We start from the raw sequence: 11,784 nt of genomic DNA, 5'->3' as shown, positions 1-11,784 counted from the left end.
AGGTCCATCAAGGGCTCAGCTGATGTTATCTGGGCTTCTGGGGACATTTCTTTATTAGGAACTGCATGTTGTTTTTCTTCAAAGATCATTTATGTTTCAGTGATCCTAAAACCAAGATGCGGGGGCTGGGAACGTGGCTCAGTGATGGCATGAGTGAGGCCCCGAGTTCAGTCACCGCAAATAAATAAGTCAACCAAGATGCAGCTCTGAGCTCCTCAAAGGAGCTCTCTTAAAGGAAGAGAGTATAGAAATGTGGAGTCTTTGTGCACTATCCTTTCATAATTTTTTTTATTCCTTCATCCCATTTTTAGGTGACCTTGAGTGAAATTCTCCCTCCACTTCCTCTCCTCCTCCATCTTTCATCAAAGAAAAAAAGAAAAAAATCTAAGCAGTGTCAAGTGCCTCAGTTTTTAAAGTCAATTGAAACCCTTAGAAATGTGTTTGGGTTAGAATTCTCAATGTCCTTGTTCTATAGCCACCAACGACCCTGAGCAGCAAGCTGTCCTGGCCTACCCTCTTCAGTACTCGTACTGCTCGCTAGTAAGCTCCTGAGGAGTGGTAGGCAGTGCACCCATTTTGTCTAGAAGAGACAAGGTTCAGGCAGTTGCCACTTTGGGGAGAATACACAGCATCTCAAACAGCAGGTTAGCTGCCAGGAGGGCCGTGTTCCCTAGGACAAAAGCAGAAGAGTGAGACCCGGGTGAGTGGGGCACATGGCCGCCCTCCCTGCTGCCCATCCCCCAACTCCCACCCTGAGGGTGCCCCCCTGGCACTCTGCCCTCCTCAAGCAACATGTGAAAATAGTATTTGAAAATTCAGAAGCTTCTTGGTTTACACTTAGATCTTTTTTCCCCAAAAGGAAATTTTATAATAATGGCATGTACTATATTATATTTATCCTCTGAGGCTCATAGGCCTAACTTTATGAGCTTTTTTGATTCTCAGCGCCACAAAAAAAAAAAAAAAAAGTGAAGTATCAGAGGAGGACAGATGGCACCCATCTCCTCCTGATGTGGGCAAGCTATTAATACCTGGCAACTCCAGGGTTTTATTGGGGTTGCTGCTCATATTTATAGAGGCTTATTTTCTCCCCTGTCAGACATACTCAGCAGGTTCCCCAGGCTGGAGGTGGGGGTGCACACCTCTAACCTCAGCTACCAGAGAGGCTGAGGCAGAAGGTTCACAGATCCAAGGCCAGCCTGGGCGATTTAATGAGACCCTGACTCCAAAAAAGGCAGGGAGGTGCCCCACTGATAGAGAACAAGGACTTCGGGGTACTTCCCCCAACTTCACCCTCTTTCAGCAAGAAGCAGCTTGGAGACGTAGTCACCCATTTTTCCATAGAAATGCAATGTAGAAATTGGCAATGTGGAGATGCCACAGTGGGCCACCTTGTGCTCTGAATACAGCCCTTGCTGCTCTGCCACTGCAACTTGATTTTTTTAAATGGATGTGGTTCTCTTCCCCTCACTGGTCCTCCCTAATCTCAGGGGAAAAGGGATTGTCTTTCTTCCCCATTTTAGGCACAAATTTTCTGTCCCTGAGTACACACCCACCATAGGAAGGAAGTAATCTAGGCTTTGGGGCTGGTACCAGAAGATCTCAGAAATGACTATCTCCCAAATCAACAAGTGGATTACAACTCAACAGACCAGTGGACTGTAGCCTTAGAGTCACTTAAACCCTCCCAGCCACCCCCTCCCCATTTCCTGCTGATGGCAGAATCACAGCCTCTGGGACAGAAGTCTCCTGTGTTTCTCCTTTGCTAGCAAAGCAGTAAATCTTTTTCTTTTTCTCAAAAAAAAAAAAAAAAATAGGGCCGGGGGTGGGGTGTTGAGGGAATGCAGCTCTTTGGTAGAACACCCCTGGGTTCAATCCCCCATGCCAAAGAAAACGTGAACCAGCAGCTGCCCACAGGTCAGTTTTCCTGCTTACTCACCAGAGAGATCGTACAGCGGGGAAACCTCCACAAGATCACAGCCCACCACGTTTAGGCCCTGACAGCCCCGGATGACCTCCAGAGCCTGTCCAAGATGAAAACCATACTAGTAAGTTGTCATTACTAGAATCATTAACGAAGAAAAATGACCAGTGGAGAAGATTCCGTGGGTTGCTCCGGGCACATGCCATCCTTAGAATTCCTGCAGCCACATCAGTGGCCTCCCAGAGGAACGAATAACTAGTGCCCGGTCCCTGCTCCTGAGCACTTCACTGATGATGAGACAGGCCAGTCTGTTCAATGTTGTGTATGAAGGGCTTTAAGAAAAGCAAGTCCAGAATAGAAAAAGCACAAGTGACAGCCTGGAGAGGAGGAGGGGGAGGAAGGCTTCGAAATGTAGAAACATTTCAAGGCCTTGGCTAAGCTCATGCGGAAAAGGACACCCCAGGCCCAGGGAAAGAAGGGGTAGACACGGTGATGGGAGGAGCCCAGGTAGTGAGGTGTGGCCTGAAGACAGGACAAGGGAGGACAGGTAGGAAGATGGCGTGGAAGGGTTTCCATCCTGCAGGCAGGAAGCCCAGAAGGAGGATCTGCAGAGGGTGAGGAAATCCTTCCAATTTCTGAATTCTAAGGGCACCGCAGCCTGGGTACAGTGATGCACATCTGTAATCCCTGCTACTGGGGAGGCTGAGACAGGAGGCTGGCAATTTCAAGGCCAGCCTGGTCAACTTGGTGAGGACCTGTCTCAAAAAATAAAAAGAACTGGGATGTAGCTCAGTGGTAGAGCACCCCTGGATTCAAGTCCAGTTCCATGAAATCCTCTCCTGATACTAAGGACTACAAGTCCTAGGAGAGTGGGGGGTCAAGTTTCCCCTGGCCCAGGACTCTTCCTGGGGAAGGCTCCTTACCTGACCAGGGGTGAGACCAGCAATTTCAGGCGTCCCTGTCCCCGGGGCATAGGCAGGATCCAAGGCGTCAATATCAAAGCTGATGTAAAGGGGTTTGCCTCCCATCTGTTGCCGGACCTCCGCCATCAGAGGGACCAGCGACTTCATCCAGCAGTCTTCAGCCAGGACCACACGGAAGCCCTGAGGAGGGGACAATGGAAGAGCTGGAAGTCAAGGCCAGCTCCTTGCTCAGTTCTTATGGGCACATCACATCCGACCCTCAGCCTCCCCGGGGAGGAACTGCTGTCCCTGGTTCACAGGTAAGGGGAGGGAACAGGGTTAAAGCTAAGCACTGAACAGGGAACAGAGGGAAGCTTTGCTAAGGCAAGAGGCAGAACCTGGGCTGCTCACAAGAGCCCCTTCTGGATGGTTCTGTCCAGAACACTGCCTTGGCAAGCCCCAACAGCAAGGGAGGTGTCTTCCCACTTGGATCTTTATCCTGTGTTGACCCCAGAGCCACTCTACCAAGTGGTAAGGATGAGAAATCAGAAGGTGGGGGTCCCTTGTGTTGGGACCCCCCACCTCTTTTCTGAGAGGTTGGTTGTTTCTTTTGGCCTCCCCAGCCCCCAAATAGGTCTCCTCTGCCTTACTAGCACCCTCACTCCTCTTTGCCACATGACCCTCTTGAAGGAAAATCAGCCCTTTGACCCCACCTTGAACCACGTGATAGGCAATGGAAAGGAGTTAGGGAGCACTCAGTCTGTCACCTGGTTCCTGTTGTATCTGTAGGGATCCAGGGTCATGGAAGAGCCCCGGATGCCAATCTGCACCACCCGCTGACAGTCCAGGAGCCCCTCCTCCACGCACCGCCGGAAGGGTGTCCCGTGGTAGAGCTTCTCCCCCAGGGCCTTGTCGGCTGTGTCCAGGTGGGCGTCCACATGCAGCAGCCCCACAGGGCCATACCTGAGGACCACAGGACAGCTTAGAGGCCAAACATCCCTGTGGGGCCCAAGCACAGCCACCCTTCAGGTCGCCAAAACTTGGTGACAGTTCAGAGTCACAGAGGAGAGACTTGGCCTCAACTACCCGCGTGCCAACTGGTTTGTGTCTTCAAATCACTCAGCATCTCAGAGCAGCGGTAAACAGAGAGCAGCCAGGCAGAAAGAGACATGTAATTAGGCTACCACCCGGGTCTCCCATCCAGGACTGCTGCACCTTCAGAGGGCTGGAGGGCTGGACAGGGTGGCAGTTGTAATTCTAGCAACTCCAGAGACTGGGCGGGAGGACTGCAAGTTCAAGGCCAACCTTGGTCACTTAGCAAGACCTAAGAAAGTTAGGGAGGCCCTGACTCAAAATGAAAAAGTAAAAGGGCTGGGGGTGTGGCTCAGTAGTAAAGCATCCTGGATTCAACCTCCAGAACCAAAATTAAATGAATAAATGGATAAATAAAAGAGGCCGGGAGGACGGGAGAGAGCTCAGATGAAGGCCAGACCAAGCAGCCACGGCGATTCCGACTGCGGAACCAACAGGGAGCTGTGAGCCGGTTCTTCTCCAGAACCACCAGCAACCCTGAGGGCTCCCCACAGGGACATGTGGTCCCCGCCAGTGGGAGGCAGGCGCAGCTTGGAGACGGGCTCTGATCCATGTACCTCCAGCCGCAAAGCGCCCATACGCCCTTCCCAAAAACTAATTCTGGAGCTGCCACCCACTGCCTCAGCCCTCTGTCTCCTCCTCCAACTAAATTAACCAAAGCTGGTCAGTCCCTGGTTGACTTCATCCCTGAAAAGACACTGCCTGGGAAAGGGGCCCTGGCACGAGAAAACAGGGCCCTTCACTGCTGTGCCCATCACAGTTTGGATTCAGCCCTTGAAGCGAAACAGAAACCAAAGTGAACTGGGGTTGTGTATTTCACGAGGGGCTCATCTTCCCCAACAGGCCAGTGGAGAGGGCCGGGTGCGCACCAGAGCAGGTCTGGGCCAAGGGAAGGGCCAGAGACTGACAGACACACCTGGAGCTCAGCCTTAATTTTTTTTTAATTTTTTTAGTTGTAGATACCTTTATTTGATTTACTTATTTTATGTGGTGCTGAGGATCAAAGCCAATGCCTCACACGAGCTAGGTGTGTGCTCCACCACTGAGCTACAGCCCCAGCCCCTGAGCCTTAACTTTGATCTCAAAAGCAAGTTGCCTGGCATGCGTGCGGCCCAGGTTCGATCCTCAGCACCACATACAAACAAAGTTGTTGTGTCCGCTGAAAGCTAAAAAATAAATATTAAAATTCTCTCTCTCTCTCTCTCAAAAAAAAAGCAAGTTGGTTGGGATTTTCCTGTCACTCCCAATAACCTGAGCCCACAGCAGTCACCCAATACCACCTGGCAGCAAACTGCTGCTCCTTAGCTCCTGAATCTTGAAACCTCACTTGGCCATTTGGGACTTACTTTTTTGCCAGTGCTTGCAATATGGGATACGTGATTGTGTGATCTCCACCTGCAAAGCATAAAATAGAGAAACATCTGGAACATAAGTTAGATGATCATGTGCAACAACCCCGAGTTTGCCAATTCTGCCTCCTTTCAGCTGGACTAGAGGTCTAAAAACACAGCCAAAGAGCGATCGTGGTCAGTAGAGGGACGCTTCAGATGTCACTGTCACTGAAAAGAGAAAATTAGATGAATCTATGAATTGAATTGCTTACAAGTAATTCCCTAGATCAACTCTGTCCAAGAGAACTTTCTGGGATGATGGAAATGTTCTGTCTGCACTAGCCAATATGGTGGCTGAGGAACTGCATATTTTAATTAATTTAAACTTAACATGTAGCTAATGGCTACCCTTTTGAGCAGTGCAGGCCTAGGAAAGTACTACTATTGATAATTATTAATAATCAATAGTTAACGTTTATTTAAGCCTAAAATAGGCCAGGCACAACGATGGGCAGTTTATGTGTTCATTTGTGGTGGCAGAAATCAAGCCTACACCCTCTCACATGCCAGGCAAGTGCTCTACTACTGAGCCGCATCCCCTAGCCCCTTTCATTTTGAGACAGAATCTCATTAAGTCACTTAGGGCCTCACTACATTGCTGAGGCGGTCTTCAAGGTGCAATCATCCTGCCTCAGCCTCTTGAGTCGCTGGGACTACAGGTGGGCCCCATCATGCCCAGCTAGGATGGGCATCTTATATGCCCATTTATTATATGCTTCTTCCACAATACAATGGGTAGGCATTATTACTATGCCCATTTCACAACGAGGAAATGAGGCACCAAGCAGTGGATACAGTAACACAGCTAGTGAAAGGTAGAGCTGAGATTTCAAACCTTCCACCTAGAAGCCAAGGTCTCTACCACCATGCTGTGCAGACCTCTCATTTGGCAAAAATAAATTGGAATATTTAGAAAAAGTTGTGGGTCATTTTAACTATTTACAAATCAGAGAAGAAAGAAATAAGAAAGTGAGAGTGGAGGAGGGTGAAGGGAAAGTTACCCTACAGGTTGATGAGGATCCTGACCAGGACAGACACCCTTTGCAGCTCTCCCCACAGTCATGAATGAACATTGTCTTTGAAATCCTTGGAAAGTCACAGGGAGTCCCTACTGGCAGCCTTCCCAGGGCCTGAGATGGTGAGACACATGCTGGGGTATAACATTTAAAGGAAGCCATAGCACTTAGTAAAATAGTGACCCTATTTTAACACAGATTTTTGTTTGTTTGTTTGCTTGTTTATTTTTGTACTGAGGATTGAAACCAGGAGTGCTCCACCACTGAGCTATACCTCCAGTCTTTTTTACTTTTAATTTTGAGACAGGTTCTCACTAAATTACTGAAGCTGGCTTCCAACTTTTAATCCTCCTGCTTCAGCCTCCCAAGTTGCTGGGATTATAAATGTGCACCATTATGCCAGGCTTAACACAGTATTGTTGAAGATCAAAATCAATGCAGGGCTGCAGAGATAGCTCAGTGATAGAACTCTCGCTAGCCAAGCATTGACAAGGCCCTTGGTTCTACCCTTAACCTTACAAAAGATTTAAAAAAAAAATCTGTGATGACCAAAAAATAAAAATAAAGACAAGATCAGTAACCATGCTGTTCCAGCCATGCTGGAGCCAAAGGCAAAAAAGAAAAATTGGTAATATTTATCCTGCCATATTGATTTTGATTGCTGATTTTTTTTCTTTTTTTCTTTTTTTTTTTTTTTTTGGCATCCTTTAAATTATACACCAAAGCAAAGGCCTCATCCGCCTTCCCCTAGTCCACCAGCCCTACTGGCCACACTACTCCAATATTTTACATATCCTGTCCCCAGGGACTAAAATAAAGGAATTAGAATGTTCTCTTTCCTACTGTTACCATCTTCTGCAGAAATAGCAGTACTCAAGCGAATGACAAATGAGCCCAGAGAACTCCCTTCACCCTAGCAGACATTACCCAAGGTCAGAGGAACACAACCAGCTGCTACTATTTTCTGATAGGCTTCTTGAATTAGCCGGCAGCTGTCCTGAAGGTTGTAAAGATTGACATTCACATCACCCAGGTCAGCTACTGTGAGGGACTGGAAGGGCAGGGCCCCCGTGCTAGGATTGACTGTCTGAAGCATCACAGATTCTTCCCGGATGCGTCGGGGCCCGAATCTGGAGGAAAAGAATCACCTGTCAGCCCCATGCCCAGGTGCAAAAGCTCTCTCTGCTAGGCCAGGCTTTGCCAGCTCGGGTCTCTTCTGCGGGTTTTTGCCTTGCAGGATGTTTAACAGCTTCTCTGGCCTGTACCCACTAGATGTCAGTAGCACTTTCTCCCCCAAGTTGTGAAAAGCAAAATACTTCTAGGCATTGCCAGATGTCCCCTGGGTGCAAACCCACCCCTACGAGAACCACTGATCATAATTTTTTTTCTTCTTTTTGCGGTGCTGGGAACCAAACACAGGGTCTTGTGCATGCTAAGTAAGCTGTCTACCTCCCAGCCCTAGGTTGTATATTAAAGAAATTAAAGGCACAAATTTGCTGGGCATGGCAGCGCAACCTATAAGCTCATCAATTTGGTGAGGCTGAGATAGGAGGATTACAAATTCTAGATCAGCCTAGGCAATCAAACAAGACCCTGCCTCAAAAAAATGCGGGGGGTGGGGGGCGGCTGGGGATATAGCTCAGTGGTAGAGCATCTCTGGGTCCAATTCCCAGTTCTGCAAATAAATAAAAACACAGAGTTAGGGGCCCACTCATCACCACTTATTAAATGACATTAGATAATATTTTAATCTCTCCAAGACTCAGTTTCCAAATCCATATGATAATAATGGTATTTACTTCACATCCTTGTTCTAAGAAATTAGGTAATCTATGCAAAGTACCTTACATTTAAATAATAAATGGTGGCTTTGGAGCTGGGCCTATGGGCCACACCTGTAATCCCAGTGACCCAGGAAAATGAGGCAGAAGGATCACAAGTTCAAAACCAGTCTTGGCAATTTAGCAAGACTGTCTCAAAAAATAAACAATTAAGGGCTGGGGATGTAACTCAGTGGTAAAGTGCCCCTGGGTTCAATCCCCAGTACCTACATAAATAAATAAAATAAGGCTTTGACTATTCAGACAGTTACAATCAGATTCAAAGAGCTGAATTAGAAATTGCTGATGCGCAATAATTAGGAAAAGGGGTTTTACTTTCTGTAATTTGATCCTGAGAAATTTTCCTTAATTTGAGCTTCTTTGCTTCCCCACCACCCCCAGTCAGTTATACTTAGAGATTTGGGGAAGGGGCAGCCAGTTTCTGTTCTCAAACAAAACGTCACCTTCCACTGTAAGGCCGGGTGGAGAGAGCAGAGAAGGTACCCACATCCTCCATCCCAGCAAGGTCCCAGGAGGGGGCTCCAGAAACCCTTCCTGACCAATGATGACCAGCCAGTCACGTGTTGAGCCCTGGACGGCTTGTGGAGGAAGGAGGGGAATCAAAGGTCTCTCAAACCATTTTGGAGCCGGCCACCAGCTTCCAACCTACCCAGGGTGAGCGGAGGTGTCTGTCCGCGCGCCTTCCACGCTCCATAATCAGTCCCAGCCACACGTCCCAACCCCGACGCCGGGGAACCTTACCTCGCACCGGGCCGGTTGGAGGTCCCAATGTCCAGGGGCACCCCAATGAAGGCAGCGTCCAGCCCCTCTGGGGACGTGTGCACCGGCAGGCGCATCATGGAGCAGATGCCCACCGACCGTGCCACGAACTCGGAGCTGGGCGGGTGGTTCCGGGGCATGTCGGAGGCCCGGCGGCTCGGGCTGCGCCCCGGGAGGCAGAGGCCGGTGGCAGGACGCGCAGGCACGCTGGACCCCAGGCCCCGGGTGCAGCGAGACGCCAGCAGACGCAGCATGTCGCCCGCCCGCTTCCGAGCCCTCGAGGCCACGGGACCAGAGTGCACCCGAAGGGTCCCACTAGCCCGCAAGGCGAGAGTGCCAGCCCGGAGGGAGCCGCCAGGCTCAAAGGACAGGGCGCCCTGCGATCAAAGTCGGGGGAGGTCCTCGGGACCAGCGTCTCTGCCCCCAGCGCAGGCTGAACTTCAGCCTCTGGCTCCGTAGGTAAACAGCCAGCAGGGCTCCCAGCTCCTGCCACCATTCCTGCCCCAGCTGCGCCCTGCGTCCCCCCGCACCTGGCCTCTGGCAGGCTCTTCTCCCATTCAGAGTATCATTTTTAAAGCCCAAAAGGTTTGAAGGAAAAGTGATCTTTCATTAAGCAATGGAAATGGAAATGCATTTTTTAAACAATAATGTATCAAGACATGTCTGAGCTGGTTGCTTTGGCGCTCACGTGTAATCCCAGGGACAGGGGAGGTCAAGGCAGCAAGATCCAAGTTCGAGGCCAGCCTCAGCAATTTAGCAAAACCCTGTCTGAAAAATAAAGAAATAAATAAAAAAGGCTGGGGATATGGCTCACTGGTAGAATACATCTGGGTTCAATTCCCAGTACCGAAAAAAAAAAAAAAAGAAAGAAAAAGGAATTCTCAGAAAGCAGTCTGATCTTTATTTTTTATTTTTTTTTATTTTTTACTGGGGATTACACACAGGGACACTGTATTATTAAGCTACACCCCCAGGCCATTATATATTTTTAGTTTTTGAGAATGGTCCTGCTAATTTGCTGAGGCTGGCCTCAAACTTTGCTGGGATTACAGGTATGTGCCACTATGCCTGGCTAACTTTTTGGGGGGGCAAGGGGGTGCGGTTATTGGGGATTGAACTCAGGGGCACTGACCACTGAGCCACATCCCCAGACCTATTCTGTATTTTATTTAGAGACAGAGTCTCATTGAGTTGCTTAATGCCTCACTTTTTGCTGAGGCTGGTGTTGAACTTTCTTTTCTTCTGCCTCAGCCTCCGGAGATTACAGGCAGGGTAGTGCCCAGCTGATTTTGTTTTTTTGGTACCAGAGATTGAACTGGTACCAAAAGTGACTGTGATGGAATTATGTGAACCATTCAGTGGTTTTATTTTTTTCATCTCTGACATTGGATGGCCCAAGTTTGAATTAAATTGTAACCTCTATACAAAGATGACACATTGAACCCCACATCACCCCAGCCTCCACTCTGCAGGACCAGGACAAAGTTCTGGACAAAGTTCATGGACCACTGAACCGCATCCACAGCCCTATTTTGTATTTTTAAAATATTTTTTATTTTTATGTGGTGCTGAGGATTGAACCCAGTGCCTCACCTGTGCTCAGCAAGCGCTCTGCCACTGAGCCCCAGCCCCAGCCCAGCCTATTTCATATTTTATTTAGAGACAGAATCTCAATGAGTTGCTTAGCGCTTCGCTGTGGCTGAGGCTGGCTTTGAACTTGTGATTCTCTTGTCTCAACCTCCCTAGCCACTGGGATTACCAGGCATGTGCCACCGTGCCCAGCCCTAACTTTGTTTTTTAAAAGGAGGGCTGAGGGTGTAGTTCAGTGATAAAGCATTTGCCTAGTATTCACAAAGTACTGGGCTTGATCCCCAGTGCCACACATGCAAAAATAAATAAATAAATAATAGATTTAAAAGGACTTGGGACAGGGCACAGAACCAGAAGTCCACTAATCTGCTATCCTCTTTATTTCTAAGAAGAAAAATACACCAGGGAAGGAAAGGAGTGACTGTGATGAATTATGTGACCCATTCATTGTTTTGTTTTTAATCTCTGACATTGGATGGCCCAAGTTTGAATTAAATTGTAACTTCTATACAAAGATGACACATTGAACCCACATCACCCCAGGCTCCACTCTGCAGGACCAGAACAAAGTTCTCTAGTGGTAAATAATGAGTTCATTGTTGCAAGAGACCTTTCGGCGAGTCCTGACCATTTTCCAAAACAAATTCAACAATTTCTGTTATTGTCAACACTCAGATTCTACTATTTGTTTCACATCTTTTGTCCTAAGTGTATCATTTTTTTTCTCCTGGTTTTTCTTTTCTTTCCGTAAGGAAAATAAAAAGAGAGACAGAGACGAGATACAGAGCCAGGAAGAAGAGAAAAAGAGTGGCCGTCCCTCCAAGCAGCCAGGTTTCTTTATATCAAAAGTTCCATAGCTCCTTATTACTGTGACTACATTCTTATTTAGTATTCCTTTAATCCCAGGTGCTAGATAATTGAGACCAAAGTCCGAGCTGTTTAAGACAGCCCCCTTTTCTCTAAGGACATTACCATAGTAACTAGATACTGCACCTGTAGAGTTATCTTACTAGCTTCAAAGAGAAATTGCTGGGCATTCCGAGGGTGGAGGACAGAGCACCTGTTCCCCCCCAGCCCCGGAGTTTGCTCACCAGAGAAACGCTTCCCTGTACATTTCCATGGCCAGAATACCTACAGGTCCCTATATTCCCAGGAGCTGTGTGCCTGAGGTGAAGGGCAAAACTGATAAGACTCCAACACAGAGTTTCCTTGTAAAGCACATTGCTATAGCAGCCAGGCATCCTGTGTCTTTGCACAGAAACTTCCTAG

At 48.2% G+C, this 11,784-nt stretch overlaps 1 protein-coding gene across 1 annotated transcript; it reads right to left on the bottom strand.

Moving 5' to 3' along the window:
* Nucleotides 1-596: 596 nt before the first annotated feature.
* Nucleotides 597-9,179, bottom strand: Agmat (agmatinase (putative)). The gene is made up of 7 exons (XM_076862645.1): nt 8,908-9,179; nt 7,253-7,455; nt 5,265-5,313; nt 3,594-3,789; nt 2,848-3,027; nt 1,940-2,024; nt 597-670 (listed from the first exon to the last, which is right to left on the bottom strand). The coding sequence occupies exons 1-7, from the start codon at nt 9,177-9,179 to the stop codon at nt 597-599; spliced, it is 1,059 nt and encodes a 352-aa protein (XP_076718760.1).
* Nucleotides 9,180-11,784: the final 2,605 nt, after the last annotated feature.

The sequence above is a fragment of the Callospermophilus lateralis genome, chromosome 7 (assembly GCF_048772815.1).
Source record: "Callospermophilus lateralis isolate mCalLat2 chromosome 7, mCalLat2.hap1, whole genome shotgun sequence".
In the NCBI taxonomy this organism is placed as follows: Eukaryota; Metazoa; Chordata; class Mammalia; order Rodentia; family Sciuridae; genus Callospermophilus; species Callospermophilus lateralis.
The sequence above is the reverse complement of the archived record's forward strand: the minus strand, read 5'-3'. Positions and strand labels throughout refer to the sequence as shown.

Coding starts and splice junctions, on each gene's coding strand:
- Agmat (XM_076862645.1), bottom strand. CDS start 9,179: ATGCTGCGTCTGCTGGCGTCTCGCTGCACCCGGGGCCTGGGGTCCAGC. Junction 5,314..7,252: donor TTGTGTTCCTCTGACCTTGG/GTAATGTCTGCT, acceptor TATGCTTTGCAG/GTGGAGATCACACAATCACG. Junction 671..1,939: donor CCCGCTGTACGATCTCTCTG/GTGAGTAAGCAG, acceptor CTTTTGTCCTAG/GGAACACGGCCCTCCTGGCA.